The sequence below is a fragment of the Gopherus evgoodei genome, chromosome 1 (assembly GCF_007399415.2).
Source record: "Gopherus evgoodei ecotype Sinaloan lineage chromosome 1, rGopEvg1_v1.p, whole genome shotgun sequence".
Taxonomy (NCBI): Eukaryota; Metazoa; Chordata; order Testudines; family Testudinidae; genus Gopherus; species Gopherus evgoodei.
In genome coordinates this window covers 274636825-274658499 of record NC_044322.1, presented here as the reverse complement: position 1 = coordinate 274658499, position 21675 = coordinate 274636825, and the positions used below count along the sequence as shown (strand labels likewise).

General features: G+C 41.6%; 1 protein-coding gene across 7 annotated transcripts in view; it reads left to right on the top strand.

The window, feature by feature from the left end:
• The window catches only part of UBN2 (ubinuclein 2), a 114162-nt gene that overhangs the window by 59044 nt on the left and 33443 nt on the right, over window positions 1–21675 (top strand). For 6 of the 7 annotated variants that reach the window (XM_030547949.1, XM_030547959.1, XM_030547940.1 and 3 more), the window contains exons 11-14: window positions 408–551; window positions 8439–8489; window positions 10634–10676; window positions 12640–14169. In XM_030547949.1, the coding sequence (XP_030403809.1) occupies window positions 408–551; window positions 8439–8489; window positions 10634–10676; window positions 12640–14169 (1768 nt within the window). The remainder of the gene's footprint in view (window positions 1–407; window positions 552–8438; window positions 8490–10633; window positions 10677–12639; window positions 14170–21675) is intronic. The other variant, XM_030547967.1, reaches the window with a different exon arrangement.

The following is a 21675-nucleotide window of genomic DNA, read 5'->3' as shown; positions in this document are numbered from 1 at the left end:
CTGCCTGGCCTGCACTCCTCCCCGCACCCACACCCACACCTGCGATGGTCCTAGATTTTAGTTAAGGGTATATAGTACAAGTCATGGATAGGTCACAGGCCGTGAATTTTTGTTTACTGTCCATGATTTTTACTCAAAGTGCCCGGGACTAAAACAACCTTAGTCATAAAGCCTGGATGGAAAGTGGTGAGGTGGGTCATCAATGTCAGTTACAATGTTTGTCTTTTACATTAGCATCTTTTCTACAAAAGTGGATTGAGACTCATGAGCTCTTTTCACAGAGGGCAGTGAACAGCCCATTACATGGCAACAACTCTTCCATTCTTCAGTCTTTCTGCTGAGCATTCAAATTGACTTTTGCAGTTCATTATATGGTTCATGCCTGGCTTCTCTCTCTTTCTCAACAGGGCTTTGTTGTGTAACCTTGTCAAGATCAAGCTGGGATGCTATGAGCTAGAGCCAAATAGAAGTCAGTCTCCTGAGGATTACCTCAAGACCTTTATGGAGACAGAGGTGAAACCACTTTGGCCTAAAGGCTGGATGCAGGCTAGGTAAGCTACTTGCTTAGCATCTCCGATTGCCACTTGTGTAACAGCTTCTTGAGTCTCACTTAGGGTGACATGCTTCTACAGACTATTGGTGTAAAGGACACTGTCATAATTTTAAAATACTGTAAATATCCTGTTACTGATAACATTTTAGGTCATTGAAGCTGAAAATTTAAAAACATCTAACTTTCATCACTGATGCAGTATATTTTTTTGCATTTCACCTGGTTTGAACAATGTAGCTACTTCAGGTTTTCTCCTTTGCTCTTTTATACTAACATGATGCTATAATATTAGGTTCCCTTATGGCAGTGGTTCTCAAACTTTTGTACTGATGACCCCTTTCAAATAGCAAGCCTCTGAGTGCAAACCCCCCTTATAAATTAAAAACACTTTTTTATATATTTAACACCATTATAAATGCTGGGTGCCAGGTGGGGTTTGGGGTGGACACTGACAGCTTGTGACCCCCCGTGTAATAATCTCACGACCCCCTGAGGGGTTCCGACCCCCAGTTTGAGAACCCCTACCTTATGGGGAATGTTTTGGTAACGCATCTCCTAATTGAAATGAAATGTTCCTAAAAATATTTTAATTATGTTCTGTAAGTCTCTCCTAAATATACTTAAATATTGTGCCACACTACATGACAGCGTCCCTTTAGAGGGTGGCTGGCAGGCATCTTTCGTCTTACCTTGTTAAGTAATGAAGGTCACGTAAAGTGACCAGCTGTGCTTTAAACTGTGCCAGTTGAACTGGAACATAGTTGTAGGAAAATTGACAGATTTTACAAATTAAATTTGTTTCTGTATTTACATAGAATCTTGAGGGCTGGAAGAAGAGTGCTTTTAGCGGAGGGTCACTCTCTCTGGTGGTCTGCCAGAGATTGAGTTTACTAACCCTCACTGCATGGTCCAAGGCACATCTTTTGGGGGAAATACAGGAGATTGTGGGTTGATTGCTGGGGAGACTTTTCCTGTGATGATTTGGGTGATATAGGAAGTGGAGCTGTCTGTGTAATCTCTGACCAATTTAACGTGACTAGATTCTGATTTTAATTTGTCAGTGCTCTGATACTATAGCAAGAGTGCACAAAACATTTTATTAATAATCCTTTGTACTTTTAGAGTAACTCCTCACGTAACGTTGTAGTTACGTTCCTGAAAAATGTGACTTTTTAAGTGAAACGATGTTAAGCAAATCCAATTTCCCCATAAGAATTAATGTAAATAGTGGGGGTTAGGTTCCAGGGTAGCTTCCCCTACTCTGCAAGCAACAGGGGCAGGACGCTCAACCCTCAGCCCACCCACTCCACCCCTTCCCCCAAACCCCCACCCTTGACCCGCCTCTTCCCCCCCCCCCCATTTACTTCGCATGCTGCGTCCTGGCTCCTCCTCCCCCCTTCTCTCTCCTGCCCTCCTTCCCCTCCCTTCTAAACGCAGCAAGCCATCTGATTGCCATGGGCAGGAGGCGGGGGGTGGGGGGAGGAGGTGCTGATCTGTGGGATTTGCCAAAGGGCGGTAGGCACGTGAGGGGGAGGGGCGTAGGGAGGCTGCCAGCTGTGGAGAAAGCAGGCAGCCAAACAACATAAGGGTGGAGCATTGCGCAACTTTAAATGAGTATGTTTCCCTAATTGATCAGCAACGAAACAAGCAGGGGATTGGACTAGATGACCTCCTGAGGTCCTTTCCAACCTTTTATTTAAAAAAAAACAACAAAAAAACAAATGTTAAGCAGGAAGACTTTAAGTGAGGAATTACTGTATTTCTAAAATGTCCCCTGCTAAGGCACTTTGGATGATGTGCAATGACATAAGTAAAGTACAACAATTTCTTAATCTTGTTAAAATTCAAATAAACCAATGAACTAAGGACAATGCAGAAGGGGAAAGCAGGAGGGACATAATAATGAGGCTAAAATGCAAGTTTGAAATAAAGTCCTACGGTGTTTCAAAAATAGGAAGAGATGAACAGAGTCAGATGGCAAAGAGGTGAATGAATTCCATACTTTAGGGTCCATCACAGAAAAGGCATAATTGCCTGCGAAATTCTAAGACATAATTAGTCTTGGAAGGATAAGCTCTTTGTCAGTAAATGCTGATTTCGTCATACGTACAAAACAATGAAAAATATTTCCATAGATGATGATGAAAATTTACAGATAGGAAAAGAAAAATGCTGCATGAGAACTTTTCAGAGTCGAAATCCAGTTATTTAGACTTCAGAAATAGGCTTGTTACAAATCGACTAGCAAATGAATAGTAAAAACATATGTTTTGTTGATTTAAGGATATTTACTTTGTATATTTTGACATGATGTTGATAATTTGTTTTAACATTGATAATGCTTAAATTTTTTGAATCTTATCATCTACTCTCATTAAATAACTGACAGCACCCCATCACTTTCTGCAACTGTGAACATTTAAATCGATAAATCTTTTTAAAAAGCTTAAAAAATAAACATCAATATTATCCATCAGAATTATTTTAAAAAATGAATTCTGCCATGCTTAAACATAATAGTTGGAGTCCTAAAAGGTGGATGGTGTCAAGAGTTTTGACAATGATCTGAGACTCAGAGGAGATCCTGACTGTAGCCAAAAGTCAACACTACGTATGACTGAAATTAATAACCAACCAACAAGCTTATAACCTGTCTACCATTGCATAGCAGCCAATGTAAAGAATACAAGGGAGGGTGCAATGATTTTCTTAAACTAGTAAGTAAATGTGCTAATGGATAAAAACTTTCATGTTCACATGGGTATGTCTGTTGTTACTATTATTAATGTGTTCACTATTTATACAGTGCTGTAAATATATCTGACTCTTACAAACAATGAAGCACATGCCCTGTCCAGGAGTGTTTTACAATCTAAGATAGACAAGACACAGGACAACAGTTTAGTTAAGAGAGGGTCATGAGAGATTATTGGTGAGGAAAATGAAGTAGCTGAGTGCTGTTGCAAGGTCATCCTAGGATAAATTAAAGTGAAACCTGTGCATAGTTTGCTACTGAAAACATTATACCACATCTGGCATATGGCTTTTGATGGGATGAATGTGTGAAAAGTGTCTTCAAGATTTTTAATCTTATTACCTCCAGATGAGTGATCTCAACAAGTGGGGCTGCGAAGGAGAAGAGTAGTCTCATCTAAATTACTTCTGCCCAACAACAAGATTTCTGTTTTATCAGCGTTAAGGACTAAGCAGTTTTATATATCCATCTGGTAATTACATGACAGAAAAATAACTTGCTGAGTCTACAGAGCAAGACATACATAATTTATATCCACATACTGATACAATTGGGTCTTGCATTTAGAGGCTATTTCACCAAGAGAGCTCATGTATACTGAAAAATGTGGAAGATATGTGGTATACATCAGGGATGTGTCCTATCAAATCAGACATGACAGTTTTCCATCACTATTAAATATGACTCCTTGGTAGTTTTAGAACACTTCAGCAAAGTTTTAGTCATCAAACAGCCTACTTTCAGTCATATCAAAATTGCTGAGAGGTCCAGTATGCCCACCTGACCGTGCTTTAAAACCAGCAGAATATTCTCAATCATGGTTTCAACTTCAGAGAAAGAATGGACCATTCTACCCAGGTTGTCGTTAATTTTAAGTTTGCCTGTAAACCTGAATAGCAGTTTTCTCAATAGCTAAAATGGAGAAATTAGATTGGCTGGTTGACAGTCACTCCAGCATCAAATGGTTCCTTCTTGAGGAGGGGGTGGGCCTCCATGTGTTTCAGGGTGACTAGCACGCATAATTAAGCATGTTGTTGATAATGGTACCATATCCACACTATTTGCTATAGCCAGCCAGGTTGAACAATTATCATAGTTCTCAGTGATGAGTCTTAATGAGCCCAGAAGACCACAGATATCCCCAACTTCCCAACATGTACACAGGAAGAAACAGTGAAATCAGAGAGTACAGAAAGACCAGCCTGAAGTTAGTCCTAGCTACAAACATCATAGCATACTTGACTGTAGGACACGAGTTCATGGTGTGTCTGTCTCTGATGATAAGGAACATTTTGTGCTGTCTATCTTGTATGTATACCCCATAAATTCCTTGTACAGGAAATAATCTGACTTCAGTATGCATCCCTGCCATCATCTCTAATCTCTGCCCCAGCTGCTTCAGTTCCCACAGATGGAACCATGGTGGTCTCTGAGCACAAGAGGCAACCAAGTTTATATAAGTAAAACAGTCTAAAGCTGCTTAATGCAGATGCTAATAACAGTTGCTGAGCTGATTGATTTCTTCCAACACTCCTGTAAGGGAAAATTGAACGTTTCTTTACACCAGTTAGCAGGAGACAATCCGTCAGTCTGAGGGACCGTGGAGGAATGAAAAAACTCTGGAGTGGCATAGCTCCTGCACTGAAATGTGAGGTTGTAATGCAGTTCAGCAAGATGACCAAATACCCAAAATAGACAAGAGCCAAAGACAGGTATATGGCTGTGCTTATGGGAAAGCACTTATATTTCTGTCCAAAAATCATCTGTTTTCTAAACATTAATAAGCACCCCCTGTGAAATAGGCAATGTCCATATTTTATTGATGGGGAACCTGAGGCACAGAAATGTTAAGGGACTTGCCAAAGGTTTTGTAGCAAGCCACTGAAAGAGACAAGAAGAGAACTTAGGTCTCTTGACTCCCAGTTACATGCTATAACTACCAGTCCATGGAGAAGAAAAGGTAAGGCAAAGCAGGAGATAGTGATCTTGTGACCCATGTTCCATTGCAGTGACATTATAAGAGAGAGAATAACTGATGTAGACTTAATCATTGTTGTGTGATTCATGCTGGTGTGACAGCTTGACTTTTGAAAGTTGTACCATTTTTGATGCATCGCATTCTGATTGGCTTGTATTTCAATTAATTGAGCTATAAAATATCATTTTAGGGGGAAGAGAGCGGTGTATGCAAATAAGGTTTTGGAGTGATGCTGGCAGGAGATTTTGTTACTACATCTGATGGATTGGTCAGCGGTCAAGCAATAGTATATTCTAATGGGTATAGTAAACAAATCTGTGCCAACAAAAATTCGATTCAGCTGTGTAGGAGATAAAATTGTGCAATTGCTACTTCCCTGCAAGATCAATACCTATCTGTACAATTTCTGGAGTATTGGCAAGGCTGTACATAGTGACTAGGAAGAGGAAGAAATTTTAATGTAACTTTATACAGAAACTTTTTTCTTTAAGTAAGAATGGGCATCAGCAGACTCCAGAGAGAGTACTTCATAGGCCTTTGTATTTAGAAAGATGTCCATGGAACCTTTTAATCTAAAGGTGTACATGGGAAGGAAAAAGTGAGTGGAGGGAGGGTTCCTGTTGTCTGACAATGGTGAAGATGACATCTAACAAATCATAGTGTGGTGTAAATAAGCAATTAGCACTTAACATGTGAAGTATCTCTTTTATTAACTAGTCTGCCTATTTGATGTGTTTGTAATTATGCTCAGTATGTTCCATTATTTATACCATTTTTTAGCTTTGGACTGGTTTGTTCAGCAGCAGGAACTATATAAACTGGAAATTAATGAAGCACTTTATGTTGAATCAGGAATGGTTGGATAAGCATGTAACATTCCAGATGAGAATGGTTTGATAATATAAACAAGAGGTCTGAAATATCTAGATTCTGTGGAATGACAGGTTCAGCTTTGTTCTTTGCTCTTATGAACTAAATAATACATTGAATTCCCTGTAATTTACTGCATGCAGGGAAACTTCTCAGAGGAAACATTCAAATCAATGTCTCATCTGTTCTGCATGGACACTAATGATCTCCTGGTCTTTGGTTAGTAGGCTGCCCCGGTGTCATTGGCCAAAACCTGTCACCATTCCCCTATCCCATCCCACTTTCATGTGATGTGCTGTATGCCATCTGCCTTACTCCACACCAGGGGTTATATTTTATTGGTGTGCATGTCTATAGAGGAAGTGCTTTGGGATCCTTCAGGATGAAAGGCATTATATGAATGTAAAATATTCTTGATAAACATTCAGTTTACTGATAGCTTTTTTCTTCAGGTGGATCGCCCCCCACCCCCATTGAGTGTTGTGGATGGGATGCAGAAAGTGTGGTTTTTTTTCCATTGTTTTGAGGCTTTCATCTTTCTTGGAGGGAACTTTGCAGTTAGTGTTCTGGCACAGCTGTTGTGGGAGCCCTGCTGCAGCCTCTGCATGTAATTTGAACTACATAGTGTAGGACTAGAAAGCAGCTGTGAGAATGGAGTCAAAAGAATTAACAATGGAATTGAGTAAAGGAAGGGGTTTGAAGCTGTAATGAAAAGATTCTTGGGAGAGTTTTGTATGGGATTTATGAAACCCTTTTCTTGGACCTGCCTCATGCTGCAATACCTCTCATATACTAGGAAACAAGTTTTTCTGTTGTGGTGTACCTCTGCAGCAGGGATCAGCAACCTTTGGCACGTGGCTCACCAGGGTAACTAACCTGGCAGGCTAGGCCAGTTTGTTTACTGGCCACATCCACAGGTTCGGCCAAGCGTAGCTCCCACTGGCTGCAGTTCACCGCTCCAGGCCAGTGGGGGCTGCAGAAAGAGGCGTGGGCCGAGGGATGTGCTGTCCGCCGCATCCTATGGACGCGGCAAATAAACAAACTGGCCCGGCGTGCCAGGGTGCTTACCATGGTGATCTGTGTGCCAAAGGTTGCCGATCCGTTTTCTACAGGGTGCTACCAACGGTGGAAGCTATTTAGACAGCTGTTCAGGATTAGGTGAAATAATGGGTGAGTTGCCTGATGATAGAAGCAGTGCAGAAGAATGCTTCATTGTCCTAGTGTAAATGCCTTGCCTAGAGGGGGCGGTGGGGTGGGAGGGGAACGAGGAAGGACTGTAATTCACCTCTGATGCAGCTCCATCGATGATAGCAACAGTGGAAGTTCTAGTGTAGACAGCATGCGGGTATTTTTACCACCATGTTGTTCAACCTGTCTCAGAGCAGGATCTGATGACAAGGTGGTAACACCTGAACCTTATCAACATTAAAACATTCACCATTGCTATCATTGGTAGAGCTGTACTTGTTGACTCCATTGATGAATTTTGGACAATATTGAAGCAGCCTAAGTGATGTCATTGTGTGTTGCAATTTTTTGGTATTCTGTACATGATGCTGAGATGTTTGGGAGCTAGCATGTCTTTTGGATTCTGCTTTCCTCCTCCACCATGGTAAGGAAATTATGGTGTGTAGATCCTTGCAGTGCCAGAAATTAATTTAAATCAAGGACCATGGTGTTGCCCCATTACAGTATGTTGAAATATTGATGGGATTTTTTGATTGTATGTTGCACTGAGAGCCTTGGCAAGGGGAGGGGGGCATTTAAAATACATCAAGTATCACAGGGGTAGTCGTGTTAGTCTGGATCTGTAAATGCAGCAAAGAGTCCTGTGGCACCTTATAGACTAACAGACGTATTGGAGCATGAGCTTTCATGGGATGCAGCCGACGAAGTGGGTATTCACCCATGAAAGTTCATGCTTCAATACGTCTGTTAGTCTATAAGGTGCCACAGGACTCTTTGCTGCATTTAAAATATGATACTTCTATCCCATTGAAGATAATACTTGTCTCCATTGCTTTCTGCCAGCTCACTAGTTATCTATATCGAATGTGAATTGTAATCTGTTTTGCAGCATTTGTCTGTTCGTGGTTGACTGACTGTTTTTAACTATACGAAGACAACCGTACAAATAAACTGCTTGCTTTGTGCTTAGGGGGCAGATAAACAAATGGCCTATCTGAAAATTTAGTGGTAGATGAGTTGCTAGTAACCATGTCATGGTTGCTCATGTAGAATCACTGTATGTCTTTCTCTTTCTCCCTCTCTCTCTCTTTCAGGATGCTCTTTAAAGAAAGCCGAAGTGTTCACAATCATCTCACTTCTGTTCCGTGAGTACAAAGCTGGCACCTGCTGGTATCCCTTCCTTGTGCTTCAGTTGTCTGGGTAGCTGTGGCGAGCCTTGTGTGTTGCTCTGTTCCTTAGGAGTTCAGACAGATTCTGGCTTATTTTCACTGCTTCTACCTCCTGCTTTTTGTTTTTTGCTTGAGGCGCTTTAGAATGCACCAGGATTTTTTCTTTTAATGATTTAACCCTCTGACCTACAACTTTGGTGTTCTTGAGGCACTGTGGTTTGCGTAATTCAAGCGTGAAGTGGTTAAAAAGCGGAAACAGATATTAATACTGGTATAACGCCTTTCATCCAAGGATTTCAAAGTGATTTGTAAATCCTAAACTTTGCACTACCCTTGGCAAATAGGTATTATAGCATGTGGGTATTTCTTCCACTCTTTCTTTGCTCCACTCCACAAAAGCACATCTATTAAGATATCCACTCTGATTTGAGTGAAACTCTATCTTCCCTAACCCTCAAACACTGCTGCCCTTGTCTGTGAGGAGTCATTGTAGTTCAGACAGAATTGAAATAGTCATTTATAACTCTTAGCACCAAGCAAATTGTAACTCCTGTAATAACAAAAAAAAACAAAAAACCAACACTTCTATGTTAATCTTACAAATAAGTATAGTATCCTGTTTCAGAGAAGTGCATAAAAACAGTACAGTGCACTAAACTATTTAATACTTTTGAGGAAATGGAAGGGCAAAGGTAAGTGTGTGGAGGAGGATGCAGGTGGGAGTATGGTACTCCTCAGACTTTGCAGCTGAGGATTGTTAAGCCCTTGTTGTTTGAGCTGGTATAACAGCAGATACTATTCATATTCATTTAAATGTTTAAACTTTTTTTGAATCTTACTAAACTGGTTGCCTCAATAATATCAGAGTTCCAAAAGTTAATTATCGACATTTTGCCATTTTATTAGCTAATCACACAGAAATTCAGTCTTTATTGCTCTTTTTGTCCTTTTTAATATTTTTTTTTTCTTGTATGGTTTGATAACAAACTACAGATGTGAAAACATTCAGGACACCCAGATGCTAGGTTGTTCTCGAATCTAATAGCAGGTGTATGAGGCATTTTTATCTATGTAATAAGATTTCATGGTTGACTCAGATATTAGGTTTCAAAGTGACAATATGAAGTGACGGAAACCGCTACAAGCATGTTTGAGAGTTCTTTTTATTCAGAATATCACCAGGTTCAATCATCATTAGGATTTGCAGTCTATTACCATCCAATTCACAAGTTTTCAGTCATTTTGACTTTACAGATTAAACCATGCAACAGCAAAGCATGTATCTATGCCACGTCAAGAGTTCTAGACCATTGTGATATCAGTGATAACTCAACCAATCACCACCCCTACTGTATATCTGATTTGCATGCAACAGTTTCCTTGATCACATGAGGGAGACTGCACATTGGTGGATTACTTCTCCTAACTGCCACACCTGTGGAGCAGCACTGACTTTCAGTATGGGTATAACTGTCATAGATCACTCCAGATTGCACAATGCTATAGCGACTATCCAGTAAGCAAACACAGTTGTAACTGAAATAGACTGAAATATGAGTTTACATTAAACAGTGTAGTCTTTGTTATAATTTGGAATACAAATATTCTCTGCCTCAAAAGGACTAAATGAGCCTCTCTTTTAACTTGGTATATATGAGGCAGAATTGATAGTCAGCAAGCATATCAGATGTATCTAAGGAAGCACAGGGAAGTGTGACAAGCATGATAGAGAATCATAGAATATCAGGGTTGGAAGGGACCTCAAGAGGTCATCTAGTCCAACCCCCTGCTCAAAGCAGGACCAATACCCAGACAGATTTTTGCCCGAGATCCCTATTATGGCCCCCTCAAGGATTGAACTCGCAACTCTGGGTTTAGCAGGCCAATGCTCAAACCACTGAGCTATGTTGTACTACATATCTCTGTTTCCTCCTTTTCGCTCGTTCCCTCCCAGTCTAACAACTTTTGTCTCAGGGACCTTTGCAGTTTAAACTGCGGGAAGGAACAGTCTTCTGTAGTCCTGTGAACTTGTTACTCTGATTACATCTTCTAGAATTAGAATGACTAACCCTCTGTTTTTTCTCTTGATTTGTGTGTGTCTCTCTCTTTCCTGCTTTTAGGGCAAAGAAGAAGGTGATTCTGGCACCTAAACCCAAAGTGAAGGTAAATATTGCAGCCACCCATGCAAACGTTCAGGAAGTGATGTTGAACATGGTGCATGTTAAAAAATTTCCTTTTTCCATAACTAAATCTCTAGAACTGGTTGAAAACTTTCCAAGAAAACAGTTTTCCATCAGAAAATGCAGACTTCATGAATTCAGAATGTTTCATGGGAACATTGATTTTGTTGAAATTTTCTACAGAAATTGAAACTTAACATTAAGGTCAAAGTTTTGCTTCATCTTATTATATTATAATTCATAATATATAACAAAAGTTGGTTTTGACATAAATTATACATGAAAGTCAAAACAAAGTAAAAATGAAATGTATAATTTCAGTAAGATCAAACCAGAATATTTCATTTCTCAAAAAATACTGAGATTTCAATTTTTCATCCCAATTTGGGATTAAATCAGATTTTGGAATCTCAGAATTTCCTATGGGCTAGAAATTCCATTTTTTGACAAGCTCTTTTTAGCACACACTTGATGCAGGGTCTTTGAGTGGACCCATTTGGTAACCTCCCTAAAAGAGCATATGCATATTTTAAAAAAAATCTGCCTCCTGTTCGTTGTGACCTCTCGAGTGTTTGGCTTCATAGCGCTGTTGGCAAAGAGGAAATATAGTGGAATCCAGTTAACATCAGTTTGCACAATGGAATCTTAACCATACTAAACCATTTGGCATGAATATATTGCTAATGATCCTGTTTTATATCAATTGAAAATCACTGGTTACTTGTTTCAATCAGCACTTAATTGCATGTGGTGGCATCACATGCCGTTACTCACTTTAGGGACTTATGCCATAGGCTTTAAAGTGGGTAATAAACTATTTGGCTTTATTGTAATTTTAAATTATAAAGACATTAAAAATGGCAGTAAGAAGGTACTAAATGCATTAAAGTAATACACATTTTTTAAAAATGCATGCACTTTGATTACTTCATTTTCGTCTTAAATTAGGTCATAGCACTGGAAAATTTTGTGTAGTTGGGTGGACAAGTTCAATGTAGTAAGCTGATGTAGCCTCTAACTAGGCTTACCATTTCCTCTGAGTTCCATTGTAGTTATGGTTGAGCTCAGATTTGCCTTAACTTTCAGCATATTGAAGACTAGCTCCGTAAGCCTCTATAATACAGTTTACTCTACTCTTCTTTACTGTGATATTCCAAGTGAAACTACAGCTCTAGGTCGTGTTCCTCTGAGCAACACTAGGTATACTGCTAGCATACTCCAGGAGTATGTGGGCCTGGCACAGTAGATCATGTTGTCACTTTGTTACATTATATACACAGGACTGAATTTGACTGAAACTACCCATTTTAAAATGTTGCATCCTAGAACCACTTCCTTGCTGCACTGTCTCTTCTGTGTGTGTTCAGTCATGCAGGCAGAGAAAGGTGGGACCTTATTGATCCCTAGATATTAAGGGGTGAATGCCTTAATAGACTAAATGTAAGTGTCTTTAGAGGTCTTTTGCAAACTTTCACCCAGATCCTCAAAAGGTATTTAGGCACCCAATTCCCATTTTAATCTATGGGAGTAAAGCATCTAAATATCTCGGACTCTGTTCATAGCATGACTATTATCTGGGTTTTTGCGTCAAGATGGCATGGAGGCTATTCACAATGCCTTACCACTTAACTCACATAGTTAAATTCAGTATACTTAATGTGATCGCTTATAGCACGTAATATCTGTTCTTCATAGCTGAATACGGTGTTCTCCCCTTCCTGTACCCTACTACCTGGTGAACAAGGTATTCTGTACTGCAGCATCTAGGTATCAGATAATGCTGAGACTATCTTTAAAGGAAAAATGTAACAGTAGAGCTGTGCTTCTGGATTTGCAGAATGATAGCATTGCACTAAAGTTACGCTGATCTGCTTTGGAGAGGGCATTGTGACTTCCTAATGTTTTTTTTCTCTATTTTTATCCCATACCCTGCCACTCTCCACCAGGACTCCAGTCCAAAGAAAGAGCAGAAAGCCTGTACATCTTTGGTGACTTCAGTTTGTTTTACTAATTCCAGCGCACCTATCAGTACGGTAGCTAGCTCTATCTGTACATCAGCTCCAGAGACCATCTGTTTGGATGACTCACTGGATGAAGACCTCTCTTTCCACCCACCCTCTTTGGATTCTATATCTGATGCTTTGGCAGTTATCAACAATGGAGCCAAGATCTCGCCCGTGGGGTCCACCATAGACACACCAACCTCAAGACCTCGCCCTGGGCTGAGAGAAGAGAAACTGGCAAGCATCATGAGTAAGTTGCCTCTAGCAACTTCAAAGAAGGTAGAGCCAACTCAGACTCCACATTCATCAAGTCTTATTGCTGGTCACACAGGACCAGTACCAAAGAAACCCCAGGACTTAGTTCACACGGGCATCTCTTCAGGCCTTATTGCTGGCTCTTCAATTCAAAACCCTAAGGTTTCCTTGGAACCATTGCCAGCCAAGCTACTTCAGCAAGGACTACAGAGGTCAAGCCAGATCCAAGCTGCTTCCTCTTCGCAGACCCATATTTCTTCCTCCAAGGCTCAAGCAGCTGCTTCCTCCTCCTCTCAGAGGTGCAAGGATGCTGCTATCGTGGTATCCTCTTCAGAGGGCCAAGGTGGTTCTTCCTCAACATTACAAGTGACAAAGGTGCACCAGCATTCGGCTGTCCAACAGAAATACGTGTCTCCTCTACAAGCAACTATTACTAAGTCACAGACCAATCCCGTGGTGAAACTGAGTAGCAATCCCAAACTCTCCTGTTCATCCCCAGTCATCAAGAGTCCAGATAAGCCAGTAATGTACCGCCTTCCTTTGTCAAGCCCCTCATCTGGAAGTGGTTCTCAAGTATCCCACCCTCTAGTTTCTCGGACAACATCCAGCACCTCTACCTCTAGTAACTGTTTTGCCAAGGCTATGGTGTCGCAGGGTTCTTCCCAGGGTTTCAAGCCTCCCTTCTCCATGGCTGCCTCTCCTAAACCAGCTGCCTCTCCCAAGCCCACTTCATCCAAACCCTCTGTCACACCCAAGCCCACAGCATCTCCTAAATTTCCATCTAAATCAACTTCCTCCTCCAGGCCCACAACATCACCCACTTCTTCCAGTTCAAGTGCACTAGTACCCCAGAGTAGTCACTCCAGTAGCAGCCCCCTTCATAAACAGCCCAGTGGAGTAAATATCAGCAGGCAGTCTCCCACCATGAATTTGCTGCCATCTAGTCGCACCACAGGCCTTCAGCCTGCAAAGAACCCTCAGGCCTCTTCAAAGTTGCCCACCTCCTCTCCCTCTGGGACTATTGGCAAAAATAACTTGAGTGGAGTCGGAATGAATGTACCTGCCAGCAGAGGCAGTAACCCTAATTCAAGTGGAGCAAGTAGGACTAGTCTCTCTGGGGGAGCAGGAAGTGGAACACAGGGTGCTACTAAACAATTGTCGATGCCACATAGACCATCTTCTGCCTCAGGGTCTCCAGTTGTAGCAGCGAGCGTGCAGGTATGTATCTAATGAGACTCAATTGTGGGTCTCATAATGAGATTTATTTTGAAGTTTCTTTTTGTCACTATCCTTTCTCATAAATGTGATTGAAGATTGGTCATGAACATGTTTTCACTAAATCTTTCTAATGCATGTGCTGAAATGGTTTCACACTGGTGAAAGGGGTGTTTCTGCACAGGAGCAGGGTTCCAACTGACCTTAGGGTTCGGGAGGGAAGGAATTTTCATCACAACATATATTGGCAGGGCTGTGGTGTAAGGGAGCAGAGTTTGTCTTCTCTAGAACACTGAGAAGAGAGATGTTCGATTCTGTGGACTACAACTACTTAATGGTATTTCTGGAGACTGCAGTGGGATCAAGCATTGGTAAACTGAGGCCATTCCTGTCTACATCTTCTGTGTTTGATTTCCTTTATTGTAATGGTACGATAAAGAAGGGTGTATAGTATTTCTGCTGCCACTCTTCCAGGATTGACTTGCACAATGAGAATTAAGTTGTGTAGGGTTAGAATAGCAAGCATAACCTCTGTTAAGTTGATGGATAACCAGCATAGTTTTAATATTTATGCTAATATGTATTATGTATGCTATGGAATACTTTCAGAAGGAATATGAAAGCCCAAGAGTACACACATCCTGGAAACGAGCTAAGTAAAAAGGGCTTGGACAAGACTTGCTTGTACATGAATAAAAACTGCCCATGTAAGATTAGCCTTCATAGCTGCTCATATGTTAAAACTTGTACCGAATTTCTGGACTGAATTTGTTTAGTTTCCAGCCATTAGATTTTTTTTACCTTTGTCTGCTAGATTGAAGAGGGCCCCTATTATCAAAGTTTTTTGTTTCGCGTAGGTACTCATACACTATGATCAACTCACCCCTTAACCTTCTTTCTGATAAATTAGATTGAGCTCGAGTCTTTCTCTAGGCATATTTTCTAATCCTTTAATTGTTTTTGTGGCTCTTATCTGAACCCTCTTCAGCTTATCAATGTCCTTCTTGAATTCTGGACACTATTCTGGTAGCAGTCACACTTGTTCAGAGTTAATATAACCTCTCTACTCCTGCTCAGTATTCACTATTTATACTTTCAAAGATCACATTAACCCTTTTGGCCATAATGTTACACTAGGAGCTCATGTGTAACTGATTATTTCCATGATCTTCTAGTCTCTTTCAGAGAAAATGTTTGCCAGAATAGATCCTCCTTCCTGTAAGTGTGGTCTGCGTTCTTTGTTCCTAGATGTATGACTTTGTTTGGTTATTGAAATGCATGTTTTGCTTTCTTCCAACTTTTTCCAAGCAATCCAGATTGCTCTGTATCTGTATCCTCTGCATTATTTACCACTCACAAAGTTTTTCTGTCATCTGCAAACTTTGTCAGTAATGGTTGTATGCAGGTCATTGATAAAATAATTAAATAATATAGGACCAAGAACTGATCCCTGTGGCACCCTACTAAAAACACATCTGCTCAGTGGTTCCCTGGTTAAAATTACATTTTGAGACCTGTCACCCCATTTTTAATGTTTAATGTGTGCCATGTTGATTTTTGTATAGTTGTAGTTTCTTACTCAAAATGTCATGTGGTACTCAGTCAAATGCCTTTAAAGGTCTATTATGTCCACATTATTACCTTTATCAACCAAACTTCTAAGCTTATCAGGAAAAGAGATTGTTACTTAGACAAAATTTATTTTCCATTATATTACTCTTTTAATTCTTTATTAATTGAGTCCTGTGTTGGTTATTCCATTTTTTTTTTTTTTGGTCTGGAATTGATGTCAGGCTGACAGGCCTAAGATTACTCAGGTCATTGTGTTTACCCTTTTAAAATATTGGCACAATAACTTTCTTTCAGTACTTTGGAACTTTCCCAGTGTTCCAAGACTTACTGACAATCAACATTAATGGTGCATTCAGCTCCTTAGACAGCTCTTTGAAAACTCTTGGATGTACAATATTTAGACCTGCAGATTTAAAAATGCCTCAAGTACCTGCTGTTTTAATTTCAGAGTTACTGCTGAAATAAGTATTTTATAATCATATAATATGAATAAATCATCTGTATTTGGGGGAAAAGCCAGAACATAAATATTTATTGAAAACTTCTGCCTCTTCTGCATTATTTTTGACTTTTCTACCATTTCCATTTAGTAATGGATCAATACCATTGTTAGGATTCCTTTTGTTCCTAATATATTTTTAAGAATACACACACAAAACCCCAAACCACCTCTTCCTTACTATCTTTATCACTTCTGGCCATTGATTTCTATCTTGTGTGCTTTTTGCTTTCCTTAGTATTTTTCTATAGTTCCTATTGTCTAATTTATATTCATAGCTATCAGCATCTTCTTTTTTCCATTTATTTTATATTATAGCTGCTTTCACTTCCCCTATAAGTCAGGTCAACCAACGTAGTCCTTTTTTTTTTTTTTCCTCTTCCCTCCCTCTCTATTTGTGGATTTGGGGGCATTTAATAAAATATTCTTAAATGGTTCCCAATTATCATTCACATTTTTCTCAAATTTTTTTTCTTCCAGCTGATTTGAGTTATAATTTTTTTCAGATTTGTGAATTGGCCTTTTAAAGCACCCAGTATTTGTATTAGTGGTTTTTGGACTTCTTTCTGTTTGCACATAAAAATACAACTCTCTCAAGTCATGATCACTTTTACCTAAGCAACTACTAGTTTTTGTTTCTGTGATCAATTCCACTTTATCTGGCAAGATGAGGTTTAATATAGAATTGCCCCATGTTAGATGCAACAGATTTTGAGTTAAGAAATTGTAATCTTTAATTTTACAAATTCCAAGAATTAGTACTAGCCATATAGCAGGGCCACCTTACCTGTTCTGGTTTCAAGCTAGGTGCTACTTCTGTTTCTCTCTTCAGTTTCCCCAATAACTTCAACATAAAATTTCATGTATTAAGAGCTCTTCTTGGGGTCTTTGTTTATTAACTAAGTTTTCAAAGAAGCTTGAACTCCTACCCAGTCTTCCTCACTTGCTCACAACTGTTGGTACAAAGTTTGTAGCCCTGTCTTTGCTGAGGCCATCCTTTAGCAGACTTGCTCTCTATAAAGCCTTGCCCATCCCAAGGCAAGCTCTCAATATCTACCAGAACCTCATTTCATAGATTATTAGGGTTGGAAGAGACCTCAGGAGATCATCTAGTCCAACCCCCTGCTCAAAGTAGGACCAATCCTTAACTGGCCCCCTCAAGGATTGAACTCACAACCCCGGGTTTAGCAGGCCAACGCTCAAACCACTGAGCTATCCCTCCCCCCATTGACACCAGACAGTTTGCTTCTCTGCCTGCAGTATCTTTAGTATTCTAAGCCTTCTCATATTTTCTTGATGCTATGTGTAAATAGGCAGAGCTTACAGTCATTGTTCATATAGGGCAAACCCATCTTCCATGTCCCACTTGCTCACAATCAGTGCACACAATTGGCAGTGCCCATGCCTTATTTCCTTTCTGTTTCTATGGCAGTTGACCCACTCTAGTTGCTGGACCTCCTTGATGCTGCTATTGCCTGGATGCTTTGAAAAACTGAAATCAAAACTCCCACAGATAATGCTGCCTCTCCATATGCCGGCTCAAGAGGGTGAACATCTTACCATCGATGAAGGTCGTGGTGCCTACAGTTTTACCACACTCCATAAGATGTTTCAGTGCTCTGATCATTCTTTCCTCTAACCCTGGGTAGCCAAAGTTACTGATCCACTGAGCTGCATATGACCATCTTCAGAAGTTTGAGAGCCTGCCAGGGCTCCTGCTGAAGCCCTGAGCCCCGGCAGGCACACCATGCGGTGCTGAAGCCTCGAGAACCCCTCCTGGCTGTGCAGAAGCCAGAGACAACGTGGTGGGGTGGTGGCACATGGGGTCACATGCCCACCCAAATTTTTAGCAGGGTTTGCTGGCCTTGCTCAGTCACGTGCTGCTACTGGGCCTACTCCCTGCATAGCAGCTGCTGGAGCTGGGCAAGCTGAGAACTGTGGCCGTGGGGAGAGGCAGTGTCAAAATGATGGGAGCTGCTGCTTTTGCTGCTGCCTCTCCTCGCAGAACTAAAGCTGTAGCCCACCTCTGCAGTTCCTAGCTGTTAGCTCTGTGTGAAGATGCAATGGCAAATGCCTGGGAGCTGCAGGGAGGAGCCACTGAGGATAAGAGGAGATGTGTGCCTGTGGAGGGTGTGACTCAAACTGCTGGGGTGTTTGGGGGGTGTGTGAAATTTTAAATTTGCTCCTTAACTCTCAGGCACCAGTGACTTCTGCCAGAAATGACTAGTCTCACCATCCCGCTGCAGGGCAGACGCCCTGAGCTCACCCCTCTCCCCCCCCCCAGTCTGGTAGGCAGAGAAAGGGGAGCGAGGAGAAAGAGTTTGAGCTGGGGAGCTCCATGAGCTGCACTTTAACTGTAAAAGAGTCACAGTTTGGCTACCCCTGCTCTAACCAGTTCTCTTCACTGCTTGGTGTCCTTTGCCTAAGCCTGCAGCTGCTCTGCTTTCCCTGTGAGCTCTCTAAGCTTGCTATGATCAGCATCCAGCTTAAGCTTCTTGTCCTCTCCTGTTTTTGGTTTTTCAATCCAGTCCCCTCTCTCCACCCTTGGTTAGAGAAGGCCCCTTTTTCTTCTGCTGTGTTGCTTCTTCCAGCAGGTTATAGTGTTTCCCCATCTTCATCTCTCTGCCTGAGGATTTATTTCCTTTTAGTTTACCATATTCACAGGTCTTCAAGGGGAAGACCTTCCTGAAGTAGTGATCCACCTTTCCAGACCTGAAACAATTTAAGCAGCCCCTTACCCCTCTATGTCTTTGCCTTCCAGTGCCTCTGCTTCTTATATATGTTCCTGAGGTTTGTCTTCCCTGAGCCCATGCCCAGTGTTCACACTGTTACCCAGGGCACTCAAACCTCTGATGTACAGGTTTTCTACCTCTGAAACACACCAGGACATTCATCTCTTGCTGGTGACACTGGTGTTCCTGTCATAGCTGCTGGGTATCAGCCATGCATCTTCCTGCTTCTGTTGGCTCTCCAGGAGTTGTAGAATGTCCTCCAGCCTTTTCTTTTTACTAAAGGGGGTTTGTCAGATTAATTCTGCAAACTACACCAGTAGTAGCAGCACTGCCTTACCCAGTCTGGCTTTGGGGAAGCCATTTCCTTGGTTTCCCCTCACTCAGGTTGCATCTCCCTACCTCCGCCCTGGATTGTTTGCTGCAATGACTTGGCCCTTGAAATGAGTAAGGTGGACTTTTTCTTTAATGACTTATTTGGAGTACCAAGTCATTACAGCAGACAGTCCAGACTGGAGGTCGGAATACAAAAGTCTTCCACCCCAGACCCTGAGGGTCTGTCTTCAAGTTTTAGACACTCTTCAGCCCACCCTTTGGACCCAGCTTTTAGTACTTCCCACGTTCTGTTCAGTCTCTTCCTGAGCCCTTTCTCGGCTCTTTAGAGTCTCTTCTTGCTCTCTATTGAGCAGCAGCTCCCAGGGCTTTCTAACTTAAATCTTTTCTTCTCTTCCCTGCGGCTCTGCACAGGATTCTGTTCTTCAGGCATATGTCAGGGTGAATCTCACTGTAGGCATACATGCACTTCATGCATATGAGACTGAATTATTTCCACTAGCAGTGTCTGTCTGGGGTTGCACATGCACCCTGAGCTGAACTGCCCACAGAAGGGCATAAAGGGTGAGGTGCTGCGACCATCCTTCAGCTCCCTCTTAGCACCCACAGCGGCGAGACTGAACCTAGCGCCGTCCTATCTGTTGACAACTCTAGCATGGTTTCATCAAAACCTCTGAAAAATTCCAGAGCAACCTTTAAAACTTTACTTTTAACCTTTTGGGCTCTTTAATCCTTGTCCAGATTGAAATCCTTTGACCAGCACCCCCTCTGTAGATCGCCTTGTATAAGATGGAAGAATCAAAATTAGTGGGCTTCAAGCCCTGCCATTGTGTGACAAATTTATCCCACTTAAAGATGAGCACAACAAGTCCTCCTTTTGCCTGGGTGAATCCTACATCCCAAGAAAATCTTGGGATACACAGCTTAAACTTCATCTCTTAGAACAGTCTAGGAGGATGGCATCAGACTCAGAAAATCCAGGCTCAGGAACCAGCCAAACCTGCACCAACCAGGGCTCCAATGAGTAGGCGTGTGAGACCCCTGAAGACTTCAGCAGAGACAACCACATTGAGCAAAGAAAAAGCACTGACAGCAACGTAGACATTGAGGCCATCGATATCTAAGGCATTGCCTCAGGTGTTGAAACAGGTCACTGTCAGATGCCGCCCAGAAACATCTGGGTAGGAATTTGAGGAAGTGCTCTGTCTCCTCCCATGCCATGCAGCGAGGCATCAGAAGGTATTGTCGAATAAATCTTCCGAATCTCAGGACCGAAGAAAAATGTGTGAGAGCAAACTGCATTGTAGCAGACTCCTTTGAAACCAGGCCCAGTATCAGAGGCCCCATTGCCAGCATCAACCCCAGAACTAGGGAAATGAGTAGTGGAAACAGTCATTGACATAAAGATGCTTACAAGTACAGACAAGAGCTCTGGCATTGACAGGGCTATACTGTTTAGTTACTCCTCATCACCGGAGCAAACTTTTTCTCTCACACTGAGAAGAGAGTCATGTCTCATACCATCCCTGGGTGGCATTACCAGGAGAGTTCTTCTGCCTCTCAATCACCCTCCTACCTGTATGGTATGCTTCCATGACCCTTCTGGGGCTACTGGGTTCAGTCTTCCCATTCCTTGAGGAGCCACTTTCCCCCTTCAAGATAGAAACGATCATCTCCCTCCACTACAGCTTCATTGACAAGACACCAGAATACCCAGAAGAATGGGACCTGGAGACAGAGACCACTAACACCCAGTGTTGCCTCCTAAAGACCTCTTTTCATTGCCTGATGAGGCAGTTGCCTTGGCACCAATACAGACATTGGAAAATATTAAAGCATTTCAGGAGCTTCTATTACAATTTGCAGACATATTGGAGATGGAGATTTGGTCACATCGGAGAAGTATCACAGACTATTCAATATTGTGTCAGCTGCAGCCCCTGCCCAAATTGCTATCCCTATAAATGAGGGTTTTCTAGACCAAACTAAAGTTCTATGCAAACACCAGCCATTGTACCACCCATGACAAAATGTATTGAAAAAAGATACCAGGTGTCACCCTCCAGGTGTGAGTATTTTTATTCGCGCCCCATCCCTGGCTCTCTAGTAGTCTCCCCTGCCCAAGAGAAATTACATTTGGTCAAGAACACACCAATAGATAAAGATCCCAAACAATTGTATCTGTTCGGGAGAAAGTCCTACACCTTGGCATTACTCCAGCTGTGAGTATCCACTTGCCAAGCACTCCTAGTTAAATAAGACACTGCATTACACTTACTGAAACATTCCCGGAGCCTTTTACAAACAGAAGTGGCCTTGTTTCTCTGGGTAGGAGCCATAGAAGAGGTGCTTCAGGAATAAAAGGGAAGATGCTTC